Raw genomic sequence first — 25303 nt, 5'->3', positions numbered from 1 at the left:
TGACTTTCAAATGTTGCCAGTGCAAGACCTTTCCCCAATACTAAATGTACTATTTTAAAAAACTGCAAATAAGTAGTATTGTGTCTTCAGCTGGACTTTTTTTTTTTGGTTAAAACAAAACCAAAAATCCTAACTGCATCAGGAAAACCAATGATTGACAAGTATAAATGAATACTCAAAAAAGCTTTATAAAATGTTGACTCTTCAGTAGAAGTGCTAGGGAAACTACTATTCCACAATTTCACATTGCATATTTTATTTCTTGTGGGCAAAACTTGTAATCAGGGGCTGTGATAGCATATATCTGCAAATGGACAATTTTGCTTATTGTGTACGTGAGTTGTTTAAATATGCAGCTCTCCATGCTTTAGGATTCTATCCTCTTCACTGCTGCTAAAATCAAAAGGCCTTTTAAAAACAAATATAGAATAATGTGGCAAACCAAAAAGCACACACTATAAAATAATATTAAGAAAAGACAAGTAGCTGTCATTATAGGAGTATTTCTTAAAGGTCACTCTTTGCTTCCTGTTACTTTTAATTGGCCGGAGAGAGTGAGCCCACATTTATCCTTCTCAACACGCACTAGCAACTTAAGCATGGCAGTTATTTTCTCTGCCATGCACCCTAACCCTTACTCAACACAGCCTGGGTCATGTATGTAAGCTGGATAGCTAAACACTTGTGTATGCTGTGTACAGCCATACTTGAACTTATACAACCCTCTTGCATTGAACTCACCAGTTCTATGCCCTTTCCCCCCAACATGATGTACAGTCGCACATCATGCTTCTCCTCCTATCCACTACACCTATCCATAGTTTGCACACACCTCGCATGTGAGCCCTTACCCTGAGCAGCACACATGCCCATTCCTTCCTGTCAATGCCTAACCATACCTTCCCAGCTATACCCTCCTCGAGGAGTCTTAGGTCTGCTTCTACAGATTTCAGGCTTGTGAATGAGGCCATACGAACCACAGCCACTGTTCTATGGTTTTATACACTATGACACCTTGATTTACACAAAGGCCAAGTGTGCAAGCTCTCTTGCATAACTTGAGGTTCGCGTAAACCAGCAGCTGTATTGCTGGGGAAGCAGCAGGAGCACCTGGTGCTCCTTTGGAAAGGTAAGTACTGGAGTTGGGGGGAGCAGGGGAGCAGGGGAGTGGCACTTGGGGAGGGTTAACACTGGCAGTGGGTTGGAGCCCTGGGAGGAGGTTAAACCTGGGCTACAGGGGGAGTGAAAGGTGGAGTTCAGCCAGGGCCACACATGGTGGTGGGGTGGGCTTGAGCCAGGAGCCATGCCTGGGGGGGGGTGAGTGGGTTGAAGTGGGGTGGGGCAGGGCTTGAGCCAGAGTTGTGTGTGATGGTGTGGGGAGGGTGAGCTGGCAGTGCATGGGGAGGGCTGAACTAGGGCCAGGAGGGTTGAAGAGGGGTGGGATTTTGAGCTGCACTTGACTCATGTTAATGCAAGTTAAGAACCTCAACAATCAGGCATTTGGAGGGTTTGCTCTACTGCAAGGATGAAAGGGACCATGGTCCCTGGCCAAAACATCTGTAGACGCCATTACTCTTGAGTTCTACAACCTCTTCCACCCCTTCCTCCCCCATGACCACCCAACTGGCTCAATAACCCACATATATTACCGAATGATTCTGACAAGCTGTTAGGTTCCAGTCCCACAAAGGCTGAACTCCTCCTATCAGTGGGACTACAGCCACTGTGCAAACCTAGGTACAGCTCCCTTTGCTGGGTTGAGGTCTTACACGGGAGGACCAAGAGAGTCATCTTGGTTGTCCTAATTCTACTTGTTTCTCAGTTGTAGAAGTCGTCGGGGTGGGGTGGGTGGCGGGGCACAGAGCAGCTGAGAGCGGACTTTGTACGGGGAGGCAGCAGTTGAGTAAAGGGAGCGAAGACCTGACCTGTACTTCATTATTGAACCATAACAAGTAAAAGGTGAGACTCCCCCCCCCCATTACCCCCCGCCCCTTTGTGGGTCACCTGTAACGATCCGGGGCAACGGTGGGGAACGGGGTGCGAGCAAACCTGTGCGTTGCAAAGCTCGCTGCCCGCTCCCCCTGCTGTGACGCCTAAGAACGCCGGGGCTGGGCTCTCCCTGGGGAGGGGGCTGCCGGGAGAAGGCTGCTTTGCGCACACACCACTCGCTCCCCCCGGGCGCACAGCAGGGGGAGCTGCTTTGCTCAAACTCTCCCCGTCCCCCCGCGTCCCAGTGGTTTGGCCCCCGCGTCTCGCACTCGCCCCGTTGGTGCCCAGCCCCGCTCTTCGGCGCCACGTCGCTTAGCAACGCCGGGCGGACGCGGACGGCGCCATGGCCTCCAAGCAGGGCAAAAAGAAGGAGCTGCCCCCCCGCAACAACACCGCGTACGCCAGCGCCCCCGCCAAAGAGTAAGAGCGGCCGCGCGCATGTCTGCCCCCCCTTCCCCGGCGCGCCGAGTGTGGGGCAGCGTGGCGCTGCTGTGGGCCAGGTCTTGCGGGGGGCTGGGGGGGGGGTCACTTAGGAGGCAAAGCAGCTCCGGGATGGCTCTAGGGGAGCTGCCCCCTCGCAAGGCGCAAGCGGTGTCTGCGGGACTGGGGACGCGCCTGCCCCTACCCAGGGGAGATCTCCGCTCCCCTGGCCCATCTGTTGGGCTCCAGCCCACCCACGTCACCACTTACCGCAGAAATCGCCCCAGTTCCCCGCCAGAGGTCTGTACCCTGTCCCCAGCTTCTCTCCGCTGTGGCGAGGCAGTAAGGGGAACTGCTGGGGGTGTATTGCAGCGGCGCTCAGGCTGTAGGATGGGACCCCCGCTCTATAGCGGGTGGCAGCGCGAGTTCCCTCTTAGTGGAACCCACACTCCTTAGCAGAGAGCCAGCTGGCTTTTAGCTCAAGCCTTAGAGCAGGGGTCAGCAACCTTTCCAAGGTGGGGTGCTGAAATTTGACCTTTTGACTTCTATGTGCAATCCAAGAGCCCTTGATACTTTTGAAGTCCTTAAGAGTCCTACTTAAAACAGCTTCATTAATAAATAAATGAAGATGCTGAGCTTTACCATTTAGGTGGTGGTTGCATTCCCTTTTGCTAAACCACAGGCAGCATGACTTTGAAGGAGCTCCCAGCTGCATGGGGGAGGTGGGTGGAGCTAAACTCCCCCCTGGCCTGCCATTGAAAATCAGTTTGCATGCCACTTGTAGCACACATGCTGGGGTTGCTGACCCTTGCTGTAGAAGCTCATGCGCTAAGCTCTAGAGGTCCCAGGTTGAAGTTCACCTATCTGCATTTACCTAAGTACTCAGGAGATATTCAAATGACACCAGGCTGATTAGTAGAGTGCCCAAAACCAGGTATTTTGTTTCTGCTGGTGGTGCACATTCTTGAAGTAATGCAGGGCTCTGACCAACCCCACTGGCTGGGGCTGGACCAGGGCACCTCACTTCCTGCTGCTATGGTGAAGAGGAGAGCAGCAAGCTGTGAGCTAATGGCAGGGTGGGCAAGAGCAGAGCAGGCTGCTGGGTCAATCCGGCTCCCACTGTTGCAGTGAGTGCAGCGTAAGGGATGTTAATGGTTAACTGATTAACCAGTAAGCTTCACCCTAAATGGATGAGGCTTACCAGTTACAGTTAACGATTGGGGGCCTGAAGTAACACCACTGCTCACTTTTGGCAGTGGGCTGCTCTAGCCTGGCCAAACAGCCCCTCTCTGTAGAGGGCCACGGATACACCACAGGCTGGATGATTTTGTCCCACCTGAGCTGGAACTGCCCTTCCCTTCCCCTTTAACCATTTAACTGATTAAAGGGAATGTTACACCCCTAGTGCAGGGGTATTGAAGTCTGCTGATGCTCTGCACCAGGCTGCCCTGGTAATCTCACAGTAGCTTGGAGGGAAGGGACAGGAGGGGCAGAACTAGGGTGTGAAGAGGCAGGGTGTGTGGTGGAGCAGAATGAGCACAGGCCTGGGGTGGCGGGGTTGCCCTATGCCCTGCACCTGGAGCAGGAGGGGGCTTGCCCTGGGTCCTATGTTCCCCACCAGGGACCATCTCTGCCCCATCTTGGAGTTATGTAGTACCTTTGTTTTCAGGATGGTGTCATGTTTCAGTGAAGTTTGAGAATTCCTGATATATTGGAAACAGGAATTGGAAGCTTCCTTCTGCACTTCACTGAGTGCTCTTTGATTGTTCCTGTGGATCATTCTAGCTGCAGGCTATTTTGCACTTGGGCTTCATTTGTGAATATTGTTCTCCTCATAGCTGTTAGAACTGGTTTGAAAAAACAAAGCTCAAAATGTAAACAACATTTGAAAGTGTTGATTTTGTTCAATTTTTTCTGTGATAGTTTGAGTTCTCTTAGTTTGATTGGTATTTTTGTTTGTTTTCAAAATTTAGAAATTTTGAAAATGAATATATCTCACTAAGCTGTCCAACTAAAATTAGTATTATTAAAAAATTGAAAACCAAACCCCACTGAAAATTTTGCACAGACAGCTGGGAATATATTTAATTTCAAGTTTTTTATTGTAGAGTGTCCAAAATAGAAACAAATTTAAGTTTTTGGCAATAAAAAACTTTTTTTTTTTAAAATAGCTTGATTCAAACATTGTCTTAACTATGATTATGTCATCTAGAAACTATCAAAACAAAAAAGCAGTCAAGTAGCACTTTAAAGACTAATAAAATAATTTATTAGGTGAGTTTTAGTGGGATAGACCCACTTCTTCAGACCATAGCCATACCAGAAAAGATTCAATATTTAAGGCATAGAGAACCAAAAATAGTAATCAAGGTTGACAAATCAGAAAAAAAAGGATCAAGGTGAGCAAATCAGAGAGCCGGGGGGAGGGGGGGAGTCACAAATTAGATTAAGCCAAGTATGCAAAAGAGCCCCTATAGTGTCCCAGAAAAATTGCATCCCGGATCAAACCACGTGTTAATGTGTCGAATTTGAATATAAAAGAGAGTTCAGCAGTCTCTCTTTCCAAAGCAGAGTGAAAATTCTTCATAATCTAATTCTTGACACCCCCACCCCACCCCGCTTCTACCCCTCTACTCTCTGATTTGCTCACATTGATCATTTTTTTTCCTGATTTGTTCTCCTTGATTACTGTTTTTGGTTTTCTGTGCCTTAAATATTGAGTCTGTTCTGGTATGGCTATGGTGTGAAGAAGTGGGTCTGTCCCACGAAAGCTCACCTAATAAATTATTTTGTTAATCTTTAAAGTGCTACTTGACTGCTTTTTCGTCTTATTGAAGAAGAATTTTCACACTGCTTTGGAAAGAGAGACTGCTGAACTCTCTTTCATATTCAAATTTGACACATTAACACATGGTTTGAACCGGGATGCAAGCTTTCTGGGACACTATAGGGGCTGTTTTGCATACTTGGCTTAATCTAATTCTTGACGCTCCCCCCCCCGCCCCCCCCCCCGCTCTCTGATTTGCTCACCTTGATCATTTTTTTTTCTGATTTGTCAACCTTGATTACTGTTTTTGGTTATCTATGCCTTAAATATTGAGCCTGTTCTGGGAAGGCTATGGTCTAAAGAAGTGGATCTGTCCCACGAAAGCTCACCTAATAAATTATTTTGTTAGTCTTTAAAGTGCTACTTGACTGCTTTTTTGTCTTGATAGTAAATAGACTAGCACAGCTCCCTTGCTGTTACTAGTCATCTAGAAACTGTCTGGTCTTCTCTCTCTCACCTACGCGCATATGGCTCCCATCACAATAGTACCTGGGTACCTCCCAAGTATTTAAAAATGCAAACCTGTCTTACCTTCTCTTTTCAACCCTATGCTTCAAAGAAATATGTATGTTTGTAGGGGTTAGCTTTGTTAGCTTTTGTTAATTGACTACATGAATACTGAACGTAATTGGAAAAAGTGTGTTCCAAAATATATTCTTTTTCTCTTGCATGATTGAGTTCTATATTTTAGGTCAGCTAGTATGAAAGTTCTGCTTCTTCCATCAGGATCATCCTCTTCTGGTTGACATTTTATTTGTAGCTGTTGAGGAAGGTCATGATGATTACAGAGGAAGACAGGATCTCTCCATTAGCTCCATGGGGAGCTTTGAATATCAGCTTTGAACTGTATTCAGAGACAGAAGGCAGAGCACTGGGACGATATGTTCATGATGCCCTGTGTTGCTACATTGACAGATGGCTTCAGTTGGAGCTTTTTTCAAGATCTGTGTCTTGATTCCTAGATATGAGTATCAATATGTTCCAAATATGTGGATTATTATGGCCAGTTCTTTTTCTAATGGTACAGTACACAGACTTTTGGCCAGTTGCGAACAGAAAAGGGATTTGCTGCCATAGTTGTTGCACCTAGGTGGAGAATTGGGAACTGAGTTTCAAGGCTTCTCCTACACCAGATTAACTGTTGTGGGGGCCCCGGGTGGGACCAAAAATAGAGGGCTGAGGATTCAGTGTGTGGGAGGGGGCTGCTGGGGAGCAGTTGTGGGGTTTGGGCAAAAGGACGGGTGCAGGAATGGGCAGTGGAAAGAGGAGCTTGGCTGGAGTGGTCTGAATGGGGTGCGTGCGCTTACTTGGCTCGTCTCGGCTCCACCACCACTCTGAGACACTGCTCTCCTGCTGTTCTGATTGGTTGCAGTTCTGGTTAGTCAGAGTTTGGAGGGAAAACTCTTGCCAGGTAACTTTGCACTGCAGTTTCCCCAACTGGGGGAGAGGAAGGGAAGTGGCAGTGGCACATGGGGCTGCCTCCTGCCCCTGACAAGCAGAGCCCGGGGCCAGATCTGGCTCCAGGTGTCCTGACTCCAGCCTGCGGGACTCAGGGCTCCATTTCCTTCACCCCACCCAGGCCAGATGGTGGGGTGGGAAGCCTGAAGACTTGAGGACCAAATTCAGGCATGCTGTGGGTGAACGCCTCTGCTCTCTGATTTGCTCACCTTGATAATATTTTTCTGATTTGTCAACCTTGATTACTATTTTTGGTTCTCTGTGCCTTAAATATTCAGTTCTTTCTGGTATGGCTATGATCTGAAGAAGTGGGTCTGTCCCATGAAAGCTCATCACCTAATGAATTATTTTGTTAGTCTTTAAAGTCCTACTGGACTGCTTTACTGTTAGAAGGTTATCCTAGTTAAATTTTCTGGTCTAAGGTGTGAGGAAGTTTAGGTGTAGCTTCTGTTGAATCATAGATAGTGGATTTAAATCAAGGGAAAGCAATTGCAGCTTGTTCTAATCTATTAAAAATAATATTTTTATTTTGAAACAAACATTCTACTAGGAAACCTATTTTCCTCCTTAGAAAACAGAATGCAGTTTCTTGTTACTCCTTCAGTGGCTTGTGTTTCTGACTCTGCACATGTGATGCTGATTACTATTAATGAGTTATAGATGTATATCATCACAGTAGAACATATCTAGTTTCTGCAATAATAATGCTAGAAGCAAGGCTATATAATGGTGCTGAAAGTTTTAAGAGAACACAAGGATATGTAGGGTGACCACCCAACTCGTTTTTGCCAGGACAATCAGGTGTCATAATGGAAGACGTCCTGACTTACTTTAACAAAAGGATTAATTGTCCCATATTCACATTCCCCCCAGGTCAGTGCTGCTGCAGGTACAAGGTGCTGGCCAGAGAGCACATGCAGCATGCGCTGACTGTTCAGATGTGTAGGCAGCATCAAGAGAGGGAGCTTGGGGCCCAGCCATACGGTAAGGCAGAGTATGTTGGGGGGTGATAGTATGTGTATCCCCCACTTGCTTCTTGTTTAAGATTTTAAGGGGATTTGGTGCACCTCTTTGGGGCAGCTGCCACTCCAGCCAGGGAGAGAGCCCTGTGGAGAGGTGGCCCCATCCTCGCTGCTCTACAGGGCAGCTGCTTTCTGCTGCCAGGGAGCCCCCCCCCTTGCAGGGCAGGGTGGCAGCCCCATTCCCTGTACCCCATGGCATGGGGTGGCCAGGAGATGCACCGCAGGGCTGCAGCCCCATTCCCCGCACCCTACGGCTTGTAGCAGCTGGGATCCCCACCCATGGGGCTGCAGTCCCGTTCCTGGCCCCCCCACAATGTACATGGTTACAGTTGGTAAATGTTGACTTTGTAATGTTATAAACACTTCATTGCAAGACTAGAAGAAAGCTTTTGTGTTAGAAACCATGAACATGCAGCATTCTCCATTATATACTTCTGGCTAACTTTAGTTCAGTTAAAATACGTAGTTTAAATTTTTTTACCTATTAGTTATAAAACTGTAGTATGTCCTTTTTAATGAGTGCTCAATAAACAACGGTATTTTGAATGTTTGCACTGCATAGTTCTGATTGATTTCCATTGAACTTGCTGGCTTCTGAACAATTTATTGTATTTACGAGCAAATGTCCTGTGTTTGGCATAGGAAATATGGTCACCCCACGGATATATTATCTTACTAGTTTTAAAAATAACCACATCAGTTTACTCTTTAGGAAATTTTTTTTTGTTTAGAAAATAGGTAATTTATAACATTTAGTAATATGGGTTTATTGTTGAATACTGTTGATAAAATAGCAATTAAATCAAGTGTTTTCAGCATTCTATTTTATATTGAGTAATTCTTTGTTAGAATTGATAAAGACTAAATTAGAAAACTGAAAAGGAAAAGTGAATTTGGCATTTACTAAACGGAGAAATCATAGAGAGGTTAATGTCATTTTTCATGGACAATATAAGTAAACTATTGACGATGTGCCGACCTACTCCGGGTCCCGTGGGTGCACGTGGGGTGTGATACAGCGGGGGGAGTCGGGTGGCCCAGGACCAACCACCCCACCTTTATAGCAGCCTGATATAGTGTAGCAGCAATATGTGATTCAGTGTATTCACTTTAAAACCTAGGTTTCCACAGTATTATGAGTACCAGGAACAATAACACTTCGATTGTGAACACCACAATGCCCTGTGGTTGTTCTAAGTCCCAATAATTCTCTATACAGACCCAGCTAGACCAGCTAGTGGTATTTACCAATAGTGATTTATTCATTTATTCGTAACTACAATTACTTAACACTTGTTATATATATATATAGATAGATATTTATTTGGCATAGGCTAAATACTAGGTTACATATAACTATATATAATTACATGTGACTTACCAATAACATCCAATGCTCCCACATCTCACCAATAACTACGTTACAGCGGCCCTTCAAGTCAGAGATACGGCTTGGTTGGGACCTTTCGTGGTGGTGACGTCCGGGTGATCAGGCCGGGGTCTGCTGTCTGGACTGGAAGTCGCTAGCCTCCGCCTTGTGTCCAGGAGCCCACCCCTTTATTCCTGCTAAATCACCTTCTATACTGTTTCTTACTTGGGGGTTCGATACCTGGCCAATTAAAGTGTTTGTTACCTAATTTGGGCTTTCTGTTCTCCCGGCCTGTTAGAACATGTTACAAGATTTCCTCTGTCCTTGGTCTTTTTCTGAACCTCCCCTGGGACCCTCTGATGTTGTACAACCAAGATGTTCTCTTTGGGGGGCTTCCAGCTACTAGCCCCAGCTGTTCTCTTTGGGGGCTTACTATCTGCTTGTCAGGATGTTCTCTTTGGGGACTCTCCAACTACTTGTCAACTTTCTGATTTCTTTCTCCTGGCCTGACTTCAGACCTTCCCGCCGTTGTATGATAGCGTTCCAAGATGGAGTGTATGGTCATTCTGCCTTGCGAGTGAGGCCCGGCCACCAGGTGCTCGTGCTCCCACAACTATAATAGTAGTGGTCTTTCTAGGCTGATTACCACATCCAGTAGACCTCAACAGGGTCTTCACTGTATTGAGCACACGTTATGTCTTCTGTCATTAAAGACCTGGAATGGAATCTTGATGGTTTTTGAAGTTGGTTGGAGTTTCACCATTGATTTCAAAGAGACCAGCACTTGACTTCTGAGGTGATAAGTGCCTTCCGTGAGATGCTGAGTGGACTTAACTTCCCTTGGAGTGAGAGCTGGTAGCACTGCACACCATATTTAGATGGGTCCTAAATTCCACTCCCCACCCCAGATATCCAAGATGTTCCAATGTTGGATACTAGAAGATATCAATCTATAAGCTTAGTGGTTTTCAGTAATTGCAAGACAGGTTATTTCTGATAGCATCATTTTTCTAATGAGTATCTTTGTGGCTACAGTAAAAAAATTTATTTTATATTTGTTTTCCTACAGTTAAGTAGTATTTGTTGCTATATAATACATATGTGAAAGTTTGTGACTTATCAGAGGAATACTAATAGTATAAAAAGGAACAATGGCTAATAGACTTTAAAGTTATTTATAGAAAGGAAGAAACCCTGAAAATTGTGAATTACTTCTACAAATATATAATATGAATGACCTGGCAATTTAAAGTTTTAGAAGGGTAATGCATAGAAAGCCATTAAATTTAATTTGGTCCCCCTAAAATTACTTGCTAGATTGTCTGAGAGGTTGGACTTTTCTATCTGTCACAACATATTTGAGTCCAGATAAGGCTATATATGGTACCTTTATAGCAGACATTGGAGATGTTTGTACTGATGCTGTTAGTTGAGGTTACCACCTAATGATTATCTCCCATTTGTTAAAACAGGTGGCCAAACAAATATGGATGAAGAGCCACAGATAGAGTGCAAAGATCCATGTATTATGTATTTATTTTTATTTATCTGTGTATCTAGATACACATAATATATAGCTATAGACAGATAGATAAAAATAAATATATAATACTCAATCCCCTTCCCCAGAGATGGGAACTGCCAGCCCCCCACTGTAACCTAATTCCCCTACCCTACTCCAGAATGAGGCACCCCCAACTCCCAGCTATAAACCAATGCTCTCACTCTCTCTCCCCAGAGTCAGGCACCTCCAACCCCACCTCCTGGTCTTACTTGATGCTGGTGACTCACCACAGCCGCTGCCACCAGCTTGTGTAGAGAGTGGTGGACAGCACTCCCAATGCGTGGCTCTGAGGAGGAGCCACATTTAATGGCTCAAAGAGCTGCATGCAGCGCGAGAGCTGCGGGTTGGCCACCCCATGTTAAAAGATTGAAGCTATATATTGCTGTGTGATAAAGAAAAGAGGTGGAGCAGCAGGATGATCTGAGAAAGACCACCAGTTTGTAAACTACATATTCTTTATAGAAGTTGACAACTTCAGGTTCTTTCTTTGTAGTTAAGTAAAGATTTATTAACTAAAAAAAATTAGTTATTTACAAAGTTCAATCAGGTAAACAGACAAATGAGTTAAAATCTTTCGTTCAAAAGGTGGCAATGGAATTTATAGTATGAGTAGACCACTGGAGGCATCTGTCATCACTGCTGTAATTCCTACTCTCTGAGGGTGAGAAGTCTTTCAGGCAGTGAGTTCCGTCTTGTCTTGTACTAGGAACACAACGAAGATGGTATCTTTCATTAGAGATTTAAAAAGAAGTATTTTCAAACTTGTTGCACTTCTGTTGCTGCTGAAGTTTGCCCTTTGCTTGCAATGATCAGTAGAGATTTTTAAGGATTATGTTTTCAAAGACAGGAAAGAATATCACATGTCTTAGAGTGCCACTTGGTTGTAAACAAAGTATGTTGCAGATGGTGGGAATGCCGTTTATAGCTATATCGCTGTGTGAAGCTGACTGAATTTCCTTGGTGCAAGATGGAAACTTTACTCATATACATTTAGGCTAAAGCTACACTGAGCTTTCCATTTTGGGATACATTTCGAACATAGCTATTCTGAGCACAATATTTCATTCTTGCTACCCCTTATGAGAGGGATAGTGGGAAGTTTGAAATAGGCACTTATTTTGAACTTTAGTGTAGCCAACAGTGAGTTCAAAATAAGTTACCTCGGAATAACTTATTCAAATTGCGTAAATTATTTTGAGATTGGAGCTACACTGTAGCCCCACTCTTAAAGTCTTTTCATTTTAGAAATGTTATTTTACAGAGATGAATATAGTGAACGTTTCACTACTAAATATTAATCTCTTACTTTCAATCTCTTATTTTTCTACAGTAGTTAATGCACGTGTGGCATTTTATATTTCTTCTATAGCACAGAGACAGAATCCAATTCTTCAAGGTAGCATTCAGTAATGAGGTTACCCTTTCCTCTCTAAAGGGAAGAGGTATTGCCTTACATATGAAAGACTGAGCTTAAAATGGGGATACAAGACAGACTTATTGAAAGTCTCTGGGTAAGAATAAAAGGGGTAGAAAGCCAAGGGTGATGTCATGGTAGGGATCCATTAGAGACCAGCTAACCAGGAAAAAGAGGTGGATGAGCCTCTTTTTTTCAAACAACTAACAAAGTCATCCAAACCGTAGGACTGTGTTTCTCAGACTGTGGATCCTGATGCCCAGTGGGGTCATGAGCAAATTACTGGGGGGTCACAGCTGGATTTGGTTTTTCTCTTGCAAAAATTTGTCTCCAGCATCTCAACTGACAATCCATTGACGCTGATCACGTGATTACTGATAGTTGGACTCGGCTTCCCTCTCAAATATCCTCATGTCTCTGATGTCTCCACTGACAGTCTAAACGCCGATCCCCTGATCTCAGACGATTGGGTTCGACTTCTTTCGCAAATATTTGTGTGTCTCTTGTGTCTCTGCCGACACAGTATAGTGTTTACTAATGCAGTGTCTTTAGTAGTCCCTGATGTGTATATGAAGTTCCATTCTTTTATCAATTATTATACATTTAGAAAAACTTTTTTCTTTTATTTTAAGTTTTTAGCCTTACAACATGGAAAGGTTTTTGTTGGGTGGTAAACGGAAAGCTGATGACAGATCTACCGATTATTGCTGATAAAAATAGGCCTAAATCAAGAAAGTATGATGAAAGTTGCATATCTTTTGGTTTCACGAGTGTTTTTGTTACTGGAATAGAACAGCCTCAATGTGTTATTTGTCAGAAAATGCTATCCATTGAAAGTATGATGCCAAGCAAACTAAAACAACATCTGGAAACAAGTCACGCAGACTTAATTAACAAACCTCAAGATTTTTTTCACTTGGAAAAAGATTAAATGAAACAACAAAATGTGAGTCTGGTTAAATATATAAGCAACCCTTTAAAATCACTTTTAGCTTCTTATCAAGTTGCATACAGAATTGCTCAGTGCAAAAAGCCCCATACGATTGGAAAAAATTTAATACTTCCATCAGCTCTTGATATGGTTACGACTGTGTTGGAGGAATCTAGTGTTAACCAGCTTTTAAGCATCCCTTTGTCTAATGCCACTGTTTGCCACTGAATTGCAGATATGGCAGAAGATCTTAATGAGCAACTAATCGAAAAAATAAGAAGCAAATCATTTGCCATTCGGATAGATGAGGCAATGGATAACGCAAAGGATGCTCATTTAATATGTATGTGACATATGTTAGCTTCATTGATGATGGTAAAATAAATGAAGATTTACTCTTCTGTAAAGAAATTACAGGGATGAGTAAAGCTGAGGATCTTTTCAATATAATTGATAGCTTTATGAAGTCAAATCTTACAGTGGTCAAACTGCATGGGCATATGCACTGACAGACCATGCTTTGTGTCAGGCTGTCACACAAGACTTCAAGCATTAATACACCAACAATCTCTTGGTGCTGTTTGGACACGCTGTATGATTCATAGGCAAGCTCTCGCTTTGAAAGATTTGAGCCCAGCATAGGCGAATGTTCTACAAGCAACCGTAAATGTTGTAAACTCTATAAAAAAAGAGGCCTGTAAAGGCAAGGATGTTTGCAAGGTGTTGTGGCGAGATGGGCGCTGAACACAATTCCTGGTTGTTTTACTGTGAGTCAAGATGGCTGTCTCGGGAACACATTTTGTTGTGTTTTTGAAATAAGGAATGAAGGCCACCAGTATTTAATTGAAGAAAGGCATAGTAGTGCATGTTTGTCAACTGTGATTTCAATATGCAGTTAGCATATGTAAGTGACATATTCAATAAGCTGAATGCTTTTAATACCTCAGTGCAAGGTGGTAATAGTTATATTCTTGAACTCTATGATATATTGAAAGCGTTTATTAGGAAAGTTGAACTGTGGCAGTGCAAAGTGGAAAATTCAAATTTAGACATGTTTCCTACTTTAAAGCAATTTGTTGAAAGCAATAGCACACATATTAGTGAAGATGTGAAATTTTGTATTTTAAATCACTTCCTTTAAAATTTCACTTTAAGAACTATTTCTCAGATATGGATACTGAAAATTTGACTGGATAAGAAACACATTCAACGCTAAACTAAGAGCTGGTACACTCATTACTACCAAGAAGGAGCAAATCATTGATATCTCTTCTGACACTGCTTTAAAAAGAAAATTCTCAACAATGTCTATCTCTAAATTTTGAATCAGTTTGCAAAATCCGTACAAAGAATGAAACAAGAAGGCTATGAGCATACTGATCCCATTTGCAACATCTTCTTTGTGCGAGCCAGGGTTTCTGCAGTTGCTGCTGTAAAAAGCAAATACTGATCAGAAGAAAACGTGGAAGGAGAAATGAGAGTGGCTATCTCGACAATGAAACCCAGATTTCAAAAATTATGCAACAATAAACAAGTTCATCCTTCGCATGAAACAATGTGATTCCAAATTAGATATGTTTGTCTATTTCCAATAAAAATTTAGTTATCAAAAATTATTGGCATATTTATTTCTTGTCCAATCTTAATCCCAATAAAATACTTAGCTTTACTCATGGACCAGTGAGGGTGAGGTCACCTGAATTCATTCAGTATTTTAGGGTGTTGCGGTGTCACAAAGTTTGAGACCCCCTGCCATAGGACATGGTGAGGGGGGAGGACTTCACCTACTCTCAAACATATAAAATAATATAGCAAGGCATAAATTATCCAACAAGATTTTGGATTGTATTGGACACAGTATTTTATTTCAGAAGGTGGAGAGGCTGTTCTAGATTTGATTTTGACAGATATGGAGGAAATGATTGAGAATTTGAAAGTGGGAGGCTGCTTGGGTGAAAGTGATCATGAAATGATGAGCTCATGATTCTAATGAATGGTAGGTGGGAAAACAGCAAAATAGAGGTAATGGATTTCAAGAAGGCAGATTTTACCAGCAAAATATCATTGGGGGAAAAAACCCACACACACGCAGAGTATAGACGTTACCTGAGACTTGCTGATGAGTGCCATGAAAGGCTTTGGAGAAGTAAGTGCTTTTGTAGCTACAGACTATTTGCTAGTTATCCTCAAGCTTGATACCTTCTGCTAATTGCCCCCACCAAGTCCCTGTCCCAGTTCTGCTTTTTCTCCTGTCCCTGGCTTCTTCCCCTAGTCTCCATTCCTCAGGTTTCTCATTCCAGTCTCTGTGTCCTTCCCCAACCAGTCACAGCTACCTTCTTGCTTTTCGTCACAAGATCTGTCTCTCCCACTCACCTCTGTCTCACCAAGTTCCTACTCCCAATCTCCTTCTCTTCTCCCTGCGCTCCAATCAGCTCTTATGCCTCCTGTATTTGACTCGGGTGGATTTGCCATCTTCAGTTTTTGGGTGCCATCTGGGAATTCATTGAGAGCCCAGGCTATATGAAATCCCTGCTCTCATTTCTGGTGTCTGGCTCTGACGCTTCCCTGAAGCACTCAGGGCTGTGAGGTGCCAAGCTAATGCCTGGTCTTACTGTGAGAAAGCTTGTCTGTGAGAAGCCTTGCTTAGGTTTAGTTCCCCAAATCCCCTGTCCACAGCAACACAAGCTCTCCCTTCTTGGCCTGCGTAGGCCCTGCTGTTACTCCACAGGTTAGTAATAGTCCTACTCCATACTCCCTCCAAGACATTCCCTGGACAATCTCAATATTCACAGATGTGTTGTTTCCAAAGGAGCAGTACAACCCAGTTTATAAATTCCAGCTCAAATCATCACTGCACTAAACACACAGCATTGAGATCTCTTTATAGTAAAATCAAGTATAAGTTCATTTTGAAAAACAGAGAGTCAAGTAATCTTAAGTAAATGCAGTGCTTTTTTGTGCTGGTACTTGCTAGTACTGAATACCTGCACCTCGGCATCCCCAGGCATATGATTGGCTGAGGGGAGGGGGTGGGGAGCCAGATGAGTACCAGCACCTCTTTACAAAAAAGGGCACTGAGTAGATGTATTGGAAACATGGCTATATATAGAACAAAATTATAACGTGCATTCTGTAATATTGACTTAATTAACTAAATACTCTTCTGTCTTGCAAAGTAATTCTCACCTAAAATCCTTGCAATGTTTTACAGCCGGATATGGCTTTGATTCACCTCTCATGAGGCACAGTGGTAACTTATCTCATAGGTGAAGGAATCTGTATGTTTGTATGCCTCCCATGTTTTGTCTTGATTCATAAGCAGAAGGTGATCAGGAGAAGGGAATGCTGTGTATAGCTGGTTATTTTCACTGTAACTGACCAGTTGAGCTTTCCCATCTGCTCTCCTTCGTGCTGCGAAGCAGCAACAGACAGTCTTTTTCCAATCAGCAGGTGCTTTCTCCTGTTTTTATTTCTACTTTTTTGAAGGTATTGCTCATGATGGCCTACTAAAAAATGAAGGGGATTAGACAGGCACCCCAAACTCCAAAACAGTGCATACACACTGTTTGAATACCTGGACTAGACTTCTACTTACAAGCATCTTTGTATAAAAACTGTGGTTTCAATTCACTGATTACATGGTAGGGAGTGCGAATCTAAATCTTATGTGTATATGCAACTGTGGAATCACTGAGACCACTACACTCTGACTGTCCCACATCAGTGGTCTCAGTGCCTCTGGGGTTACATACTTCCGTCAGCTGAGGAAGCATGTCCCGAGCTTCTGAGACCTTCCAGAAGTTCATCCCAGATGAGCCCCACTTGTAAGGCCTGGGTCTGTCAGCCTTACATATGTGCTACTTTTAAATTCAACTGACTTTTGAAAATGATCATCTTAGACTTATGTATAAATTTGGATAAGGTAATGGTTGGAATTTTGTTGAAAAAGAAGAGAGCATATCTGGTAATTTTACATGATTTGACTACTTGATATTAAAAAACATGTTTTCCCCAAAGTGTTTCATAGCTCTAGTGAAATGAATCTGTGTTGACAGCTGGAGATGGATGACACAAAGTGATTCTATGACTTCTGTAAAACAGCTAGTGAATGAACAAATAAAATGCATTTTTGCTTCAGACTTTTTTAAAGTTGAGCAGTAAAAAATATTTCCTCTCATTATCCTTCTGCTCTGTTATTTTATTCTTTATAAATTGGACCTTTGTTATAATGCAAAATGTGTTATTTTCTTCACTCTTCAAGATCTGGAAACACAGAGTTCTTAATGACCGTCACTTTGTTTCTAGGCCATTACATTTCTACCCTTGTTCTCACTGCAGTCATGTCTAGTTCTTTAGGTTTAGGGAGTGAGGAGTGCTGAGGATCAGGGCTTCAGCTCACAAAGGATATTGGTGAATTGAACAGGGTTCAAAAAAGAACCACAGGAATGCTCGAAGATTGCAAAACATGCCTGATAATGACAAATTCAAGAAAGTCAAACTCTTTCATTTAAGACAGTGAAGATTAAGGGGTGATTTAATCAGTCTTTTAAGTACTTGCATGAGGAACAGAAATTTGCTTATTGGACCTTCAGTCTTAGAGCTGGCCTACACTACAGGGGAAGGTTGAATTAAGGTATTCAACTTCAGCTACATTAATTACGTTTAAAATTAAAATTGCCAATGACAGAGGATGCACCAGAACCCTTGGTAATTTGTTGCAATGGCTCACGTGTCTCATGTTAAGTTTTGTCTCTTTTCCCTTGTGAATCTGTCTAGCTTCAGCACCCAGCAGCTGGATCTTGTTATATCTAAGTGTGCATCTAAACTACATAGCAGATCGACTCTGCTGTAGTCCATCTTCCAGAGTTTGATTTAGCGCGCCTAGTGGAAACATGTTAAATCAAATTTACATGGTGCCCCCTGTCAACCATGGGGGCAGGGGGGACACTGTGTAAATTTGATTTAACATGTCTCCACTAGGTGCGCTAAATCAAACTCTGAAAGATGGACTGCAGCAGGGTCAATCCTCTATGTAGTTTAGATGTACACTTAGGTATATCAAGATCCAACTGCTGGGTGTTGAAGCTAGACAGATTCACAATGGAAAAGAGACAAAACTTAACACGAGACACATGAGCTATTGCAACAAATTACCAAGGGCTGTAGTGCATCCTCTATCACTGGCAATTTTAAAATATGGTGTATTTCAAACAAGAAATAATTCACAGGAGTTCTGTGGCCTGTTCTATGCAGGAAGAAGATATTTTCATGATCCCATCCGGACTTCTGATTTATGAAGGAGGTTAGCTGGTGAGGGTGTCTCATATCTGTGCCTGGTACTTGAACCTGTTTCTGTCAGTGAAATCCTCTGCATTAGCACTCTTTATTATTATGGGAACAGCTGTACTATGTCAGACCAGTTATCCATCTAACCCAACATTCTGTTGTCTGACAGTGCCTAAAGCCAGGTACTTCTGAGGGAATAAATAGAACCACCTATCACTGAGTGATGATGTCATCATTCACACCCAGCTTCTTACAGTTACAGGCTAGGAACACTCAGGGATCCCTGGTTATCTTGGCTACGTCTACACGAGAAGCCTCTGTTGACAGAAGTGACTGTCAGAGAGGATTTCCCAGCAAAACTTCTGTTGCCTGACAGATTACGTCTACACACAAAAGTTGCTTGAAAAAGCAAGCCACTCTGTTGACAGAGAGCAGCCAGACTGCCCTGCCCTCTCTCAACAGAACTGCTGACCAGAAGTTCTGCAAACAGGGATGCCCGGTGGACTAGAAGCCCTGTGAGTCAACAAAAGGGCCCCGATTGTCTAAATGGCTGTTTTGTCGACAGGAGACTGTCGAGAAGGGCATTATACCTAAATGTGGAGAGGTATTACACTGCCAGCAGATGTGCTGAGTTTTGTTGACAGACTATCAACAAAGCACATTTTGCGTGTAGACATGCTGTGGGTTTTTTCAACAAAAGCCCAGTTTTGCCAGGAAAAGCCTCTTGTATAAATATAGCCCTTGACTAATAGGTATTGGTGGACCTGTCCTCCATGAGCTTACCTAGTTCTTTTTTTGAATCCCATTATAATTTTGGACTTCATAACATCCCCTGGCAATGAGTTCACAGGTTGATTATGGTGTGGGAGTGGTAGATCTGTTAAGAGTAAGGTTGCAGTTTAAGACAACTATTCTAAATGTTCTGAAATCAATATGCTTATTTGGATTCTCTTCAGAGTTGCAATGCCTCATGATTGGGCAGGATCAATTTAGTAAGGGATTTTTGAGATATAGCCACCTAGAAATAGTGTGTACAAAATCCTGTTTCTTATATACAGTAAACTCTTTCATATCTAGCAGCCCTGGGACCGGGAGGTTGGTGGATAATAGAAAGCTATACCTAGCAATGCATAACACTAAAGAAAAACAAGATTAGATATTAAGTTACAAACACAAAAATGTATTGTGTCAGGGCCAGGGTATAGGGTCCCCTCAGAGGGTGCCCAAACAAGCAGAAGGGCCTGCAGAGCACCAGGAGGGCAATCTCAGGCAACTGGGCCGGAGGTGGAGTCAGCTGGCCCCAATTAGGCTGAGCCAAGTCTTGTCTAGTAGGAGGCTTGTGAAAGCCTTTCACAGTTGGAAGCATGGGGAGAGAGTGTGAGAGGCGAGTGGAGAGAGGTGGTGAGATGAGAGGAGTGAGAGAAAGCAGGTTTGAGAGGAGCAGAAGAAAGGAACAGGAACACCAGAAACCACAGAGGGAGAGTGAGGAGTTGCAGCAGATTGAGAGGGGGACTCCTTACAGCTGCAGCCTCAAGAAGGTACCAGGGGGAATTTTCTGGGGAAGTGGCCCAGGGAGAAGAGCTGCTGCACCAAGGCCTCAGGGAGTTAGCCCTTCCCACTAATAGTCACATAGGGTCCCTGGGCTGGAACGTGGCACAAGTGGGCAGGGGCTGGGTCCCCCCCAGACCATCCCTCACCCCAACGAGGGTAAGTGGGCCTATAAGTGGGACCAGTGGACTGAATAGAGGCCAGAAGCCCAGGAACAGGACTGACTTTGTCATAGTATGCAGAGTACTTTATTTACCAACAACAGTAGTATTGTACACTGTAAACTTACACTATATTTGCTGTATGTATTTGTGTTTAGTCTCACAGTACTGTATTTATAGAAAAGATAACTGAAATGTACTTATGGTTAAAATGCCAGTTATTTGAGTATAGATAATAGAATGATGGATATGAAAAAGTTTAGTGTACTTTTTTTGCTCACACGTGGGCACCACTCTCACTCTGATCTTGCTCAGACTAAAGTCCCCTACTTGGCATTAATCTCAGCTACTGCATGGCAAACTGTGCCTTTGGGTAAGCAATACTGAAATAATTGATTAAGGGTGAAGCTTCTGACTCTGACATGGGCTACACTAAGCTGATGAATCAAAAAGGAATGAAATTGCTAGGCTAGAGATCCGTTGCAGGCCAGAGATTTTGTAGGCAGCATGTTGTCACAGTAATTGAATGTCTCACAGTGATTTCCTCTGGCTGTTAAACCAAAGTGACATGTGGGTAATGTGAGTCTGAGCTCTACACTTGACAGGTTCAGAAGCATGTGCGTTTGGGATGTTTTGCACTCCATGGAGGCCTTTTTTTTTAAAAAAAGTTTTATCCCAAAGGCAATATGCACAGTTCAAATGCTCCAAAATCCTTTCAGTGGCTGATTTTACTTTAGGCGTGTTTTCAAGGAGATTGGCATTAATTAAATAGAGGGAAGGTGAGAAAAAGACACTAATAATCATTACTTACACTCCGATCTCCTTTTATGAGCGTGGGGATTGAGTATGATTTTAAAAGAAGCAAGTAATTAAGTCAAGAGGTTAAATGATATATGGCCTTTCTAATAATTTTTCATATACTTCTGAGTTTCTTAACTTTTTGAGGGGCAAAGCTAAGGACGGAGGTGAGAGTGCTGGAGCGATGCAGGAGGTAGGGTTGAGAAGGTGCACAACAGAGGCTCTTGCCCCTTTACCCATGGGTTGTGTTCTGCCACAGCTACTGAAGGGGCAGCATGACCTAATCAGTGACCTTTATCAACGTAAAGGATCATTCAGGCACTAAGCATTTGAACACTAAGTTTAGTGACTAGAGCTTGGATGAAGAACTGGGTTTCTGAACAGGTAGATTCTCTGGGATCACTTCAGGAATAAAGGATCACCATCAAAGGGACCTTTGTTGCCCAGGAGATCAGAAGCACTGGCAGAGCATAAACAAAGGGGATGGAGGTTGGGCAAGTTCACTTGAAATGACATGCTTTGAGGGGAAGGGAAATGGAGCACCCACTTCCCCTGCCGACATCCACCACCCCACAGCAATATCTCCCCTAGTTGCTCAAATAGAAGGGAGTTCAAGGCACTTTTCCCCCTTCGTTGCTTCCCTGAACAAAGGAAAGAACCCAGAGCTCCTGTCTCCACCAGTGAGGAAGAAGCTTGCCCTTCCCCTCAATTCTGTTGCTTCTAGAGGGGATAGGATAAGTTAGACCAATGCAGAAAAGTGTGGGGAGAAGAAGAAATCACCAGAGCAATGTAGTCAGAGGAGGATACAACTGTTCTCCCCATACTCTTTCAGATCCGTGCTTCTCATTTCTGTCTCCCATCAAAACACTCCCTCACTGATTCCACATCAGTCCTTTTACTGTTTCTGCATTAAGTCCTCTGCTCCTTTTACTGCAGATGCCTAACTGGTGACAACCCTTCTGTGGGGAAGAGTACTGGCCTTTGCTAGACAGTTACATAGACAGGAGATGAGCCAGGGTCAATAAAAGGTCTAACGTGCAGCCAATGCAGTCTGTTGCCAGTTAATCATTTTCAGGGAGCCAGAGGCAATATAGATAGGGGGAAGGTTCTTGGGGGTGCTGAGAAGTTACTTTGTAAAAAAAAATGCACAAAAATCAAGGAAATTAGCTGAACCCAATTTTATTGTGTGCAGAGAAAAGGTCTAAGGGTGGCCAGTTATCTTCCACTTCAAGGAGTTGAGCTACATTCAAATAACTGAAATAAGGAAATACAGGGTTTGGCTGTGTCTACACGTGCTGCTTATTCTGGAAGCGGCATGGTAATGAGTTGTGCAGAAGATGCTAATGAGATGTGGATGTAAATTTTCCATGCCTCATTAGCATCTGGGCATGTGATCTGGAGTCCGGAAGAAGCTCTTCCGGACTCCAAAATACACATGCAGACACATGGCCCAGATGCACTTCCTCTTTTGAGGAAGAAAGGACTTCCATAAGGAGGGTTTCCGTCTGAAAGAGCCCCATGGGCCGCGCATCTGCACATGTATTATGGAGTCTGGAAGAGCTTCTTCTGGACTTCAAATCACATGCCCACATGCTAATGAGGCATGGAAAATTTACATCTGTGCCTCATTAGCATCTTCCGGACGGCTCATTACCATGCTGCTTCTGGAAGAAGCAGCACATGTAGACACAGCCTTAGTCTTTGCGTTCCCTGCAAGCTGCACAAGTATGTGCAGCTACTCAGGAGAGATTCAAATATTACCCTGCTTATTAGCTGAATGCCCCCAGCTAGGCTTTTTGTTTCTACTGGTGGTGCACATTCACACATTCCTCCGTGTACATAAAAGAATTTATTCTGTGCATGGATGGAAGAGATAAAAGGAAACATTGGTTAGGGTAGACATCAATCCCACAATGCAACCTTAACTCTGCCATCTTTGAGCTGTGTGCCAACACACTAGTAACAGACCTAGTAGCGCTTTACCCTTACAGACCCATTTCTTCAGATGGTCTGAAGAAGTGGCTTTATCTATCTGAAGAAATGGGTCTGTTCAAAGAAAGCTCATCACCTAATAAATTATATTGTTAGTCTTTAAAGTGCTACTGGACTGCTTTTTTGTTTTAAACAAAAAGATGTTTGACCTACTGTGCTTGTGTGCTCTGTTTTGATAATATGTAGACTTAGACTAGATAATATTTTGTTTTGAAAATATATAGACTAGCATGGCTATCTCTCTGTTACCTTTTTGTTTGTTTGTTTGTTTGCCAATGTAAAACTTGGGTTTAGGTGAGGCATAGTTAGCAAGAACGACCTACACCTGGCTTACACTCAAACACTGAGCCTGCTCCATACAAATCACCACAGACTTGATAGATTATATCATTCCTTCACCATTGCCTTGAGGATTCTGTCCAGGATGTTGCCTTCACTTGCCTCTTGCTGTACTCCAGAAACCATTGTCATACATGACACCAGCCTGCTGGCAATCCTTATGGCAAGAAGCCCTATGAATTGCTGTTGATGCAACCTACAGCATTTAGCCCTGAAATGAGGCATAATTGATCTCCAACATATGCGTGTACTTTTTCTAACATCAGAATGGCAGCTGTCCCAACCTGCCCAAATTAATCATTTTACCATTCAGAAGAGCTAACACCTAACAGCAGAAGTGTAACAAATAAAATCTGTACAAATAGCACATTCTCTTACTCAATCTTTGTGTCTACTTGATGCACTGCCTCTCACTGAATGGTTCTCAGTGGCTCATGACAGCTCTAGGGAAACATTTAAAACTGCATAATGGCTGTGGTCTGTACCTTAACAATGTATTTACTTGTTTTCAGAGGTTCAATTGTAGCTGAACCTGATCTTCTGGATGATCACAAGGCACCACCTGGCAATTTTAACCCTTTTGTTAACAAAGTTTAGGAGAATTAAATTAGGAGAATGCTCAGACTGGAAATACTCCCAGAAAACAAATGGGAGAAGCTGCTAATATACCTTATATTTTAGCTTTCTTTGGGATTGAGCAGTTGAAGAGTATGTGTGTGTGTGTTTTCTCACATTTGTCATATAAAACAGATAAAGGATTTAAACAAATGCACAAAAGGTGTATGTTGGTGGAGCCAGGTGTCAGCAATGGCAGTTACTTATGTCTACACTATGCTGGGGATCAACCTGGCAGGTTTTGATCCACAGTATATCAGTTTATCACATCACTGAAGATGCAATAAATCAGTCTCTTGAGCTCGGTCCGATTGATGCCGGTACTCCAACAAAATGGGAAGAGTAGCTGGTGTTGACAGGAAAGCGGCCCCTATCAACGTTAACACATAGAAGACACAATTTATGTCGACTTCAGCCATGCAATTTGTGTAGGTGAAGTAGACCAGTAAAGTGAAGTATACACCAGGCTTAAGTGGGTGAAGAAGGTAAGCAAAGGCTGATGCATCATGTCACATGGGAGCATGAAGTGAACTCCAGACTCTTGTTTCTGTAATAGTAATAAAGATACCCAAGTCAAGTCAAGATGATTGGCTTATTTAAACTTCAGGGATCTGGTCCCAGAGGTTGGGCTTTGCACTGCTCAACTCTATTAGGCTCCTTTCCGTTGTTTTACATGGATGAGATCATGGTATCATAAGGCAAGCATGAAATCACTCGTACCATTTAGTTACCATAGATGATCTAAAGAAAGTCTTGAATTTAGAAACTAAAGCCAGAAAATGATTGGTTACGTAACAGGTTAAAATGATGCAGCATTAAGCAGAGAAGCTGGAAAACTAAACAGTTAAGACACTTTGCAACCTGTGTGTTAAGGAATGACAGGGAATTGGGGAAGAGAGTAAACAGGGTGGGAAGATATTTGTAGAAACTGACCTATCTTGAGAAACAATATAGAAGAAGAAATGGATCTATTGGAATTTATGGGATTCCCTGGGAAGATTTTGTTTCAAGTGTGGATGAGGAAGAGGCTCTTGTATACACTGAAATCTCTAACAGGATCCCTGTGTGAAGCACAAAGACAGTTAGGGAGATATTGTAAGCCTCACTAATGTATTATTAACTTGTTTGTCCTTTTTGTTATGTTAGAAGTAGCCAAGAATAAAGACGACCTGTTTTACAGCGGGGAAAAAGCTGTGTGTCCTTTTTCAGATTTAGCTCCCTAAACAAAAAGCTCAAGAAAGCAAATGGACCAAATAAAAATGTTTGAAAGGGAGGGAATTAACCCAGACCTCACTCCCACCAAAACAGAAGGGGCAAGGGTCTACACCCGTCTTTAATTTTATGGCTTATAAGACTACATACTAAACCATGGTATGGATGAAAAATGACTTAGAAATGACAAAGTAAAAATGAAGGGGACATAATTACATTTTTAAAAAGAAGAGAAGGTGGGGAAAGAGAGCCAAGGCTCCAGCTGTCTCCTTTATCCCTGCCTCCTGGCTGTGTTGGACTCTTTCGCATGAGCCCCACCGATGTGGGGCTGATAGAGCTCTTAAAATAGCACACAGCT

At 43.0% G+C, this 25303-nt stretch overlaps 1 protein-coding gene across 1 annotated transcript in view; it reads left to right on the top strand.

The window, feature by feature from the left end:
* Window positions 1-2332: 2332 nt before the first annotated feature.
* Window positions 2333-25303, top strand: part of ADGB (androglobin) — a 224364-nt gene continuing 201393 nt past the window's right edge. The window contains 1 exon segment of the mRNA XM_074988710.1: window positions 2333-2409. Within this exon segment, the coding sequence (XP_074844811.1) occupies window positions 2333-2409 (77 nt within the window).

Source organism: Carettochelys insculpta, chromosome 3, assembly GCF_033958435.1.
Source record: "Carettochelys insculpta isolate YL-2023 chromosome 3, ASM3395843v1, whole genome shotgun sequence".
NCBI classification, from domain to species: Eukaryota; Metazoa; Chordata; order Testudines; family Carettochelyidae; genus Carettochelys; species Carettochelys insculpta.
This window is presented reverse-complemented; position numbering and strand designations above follow the sequence as displayed.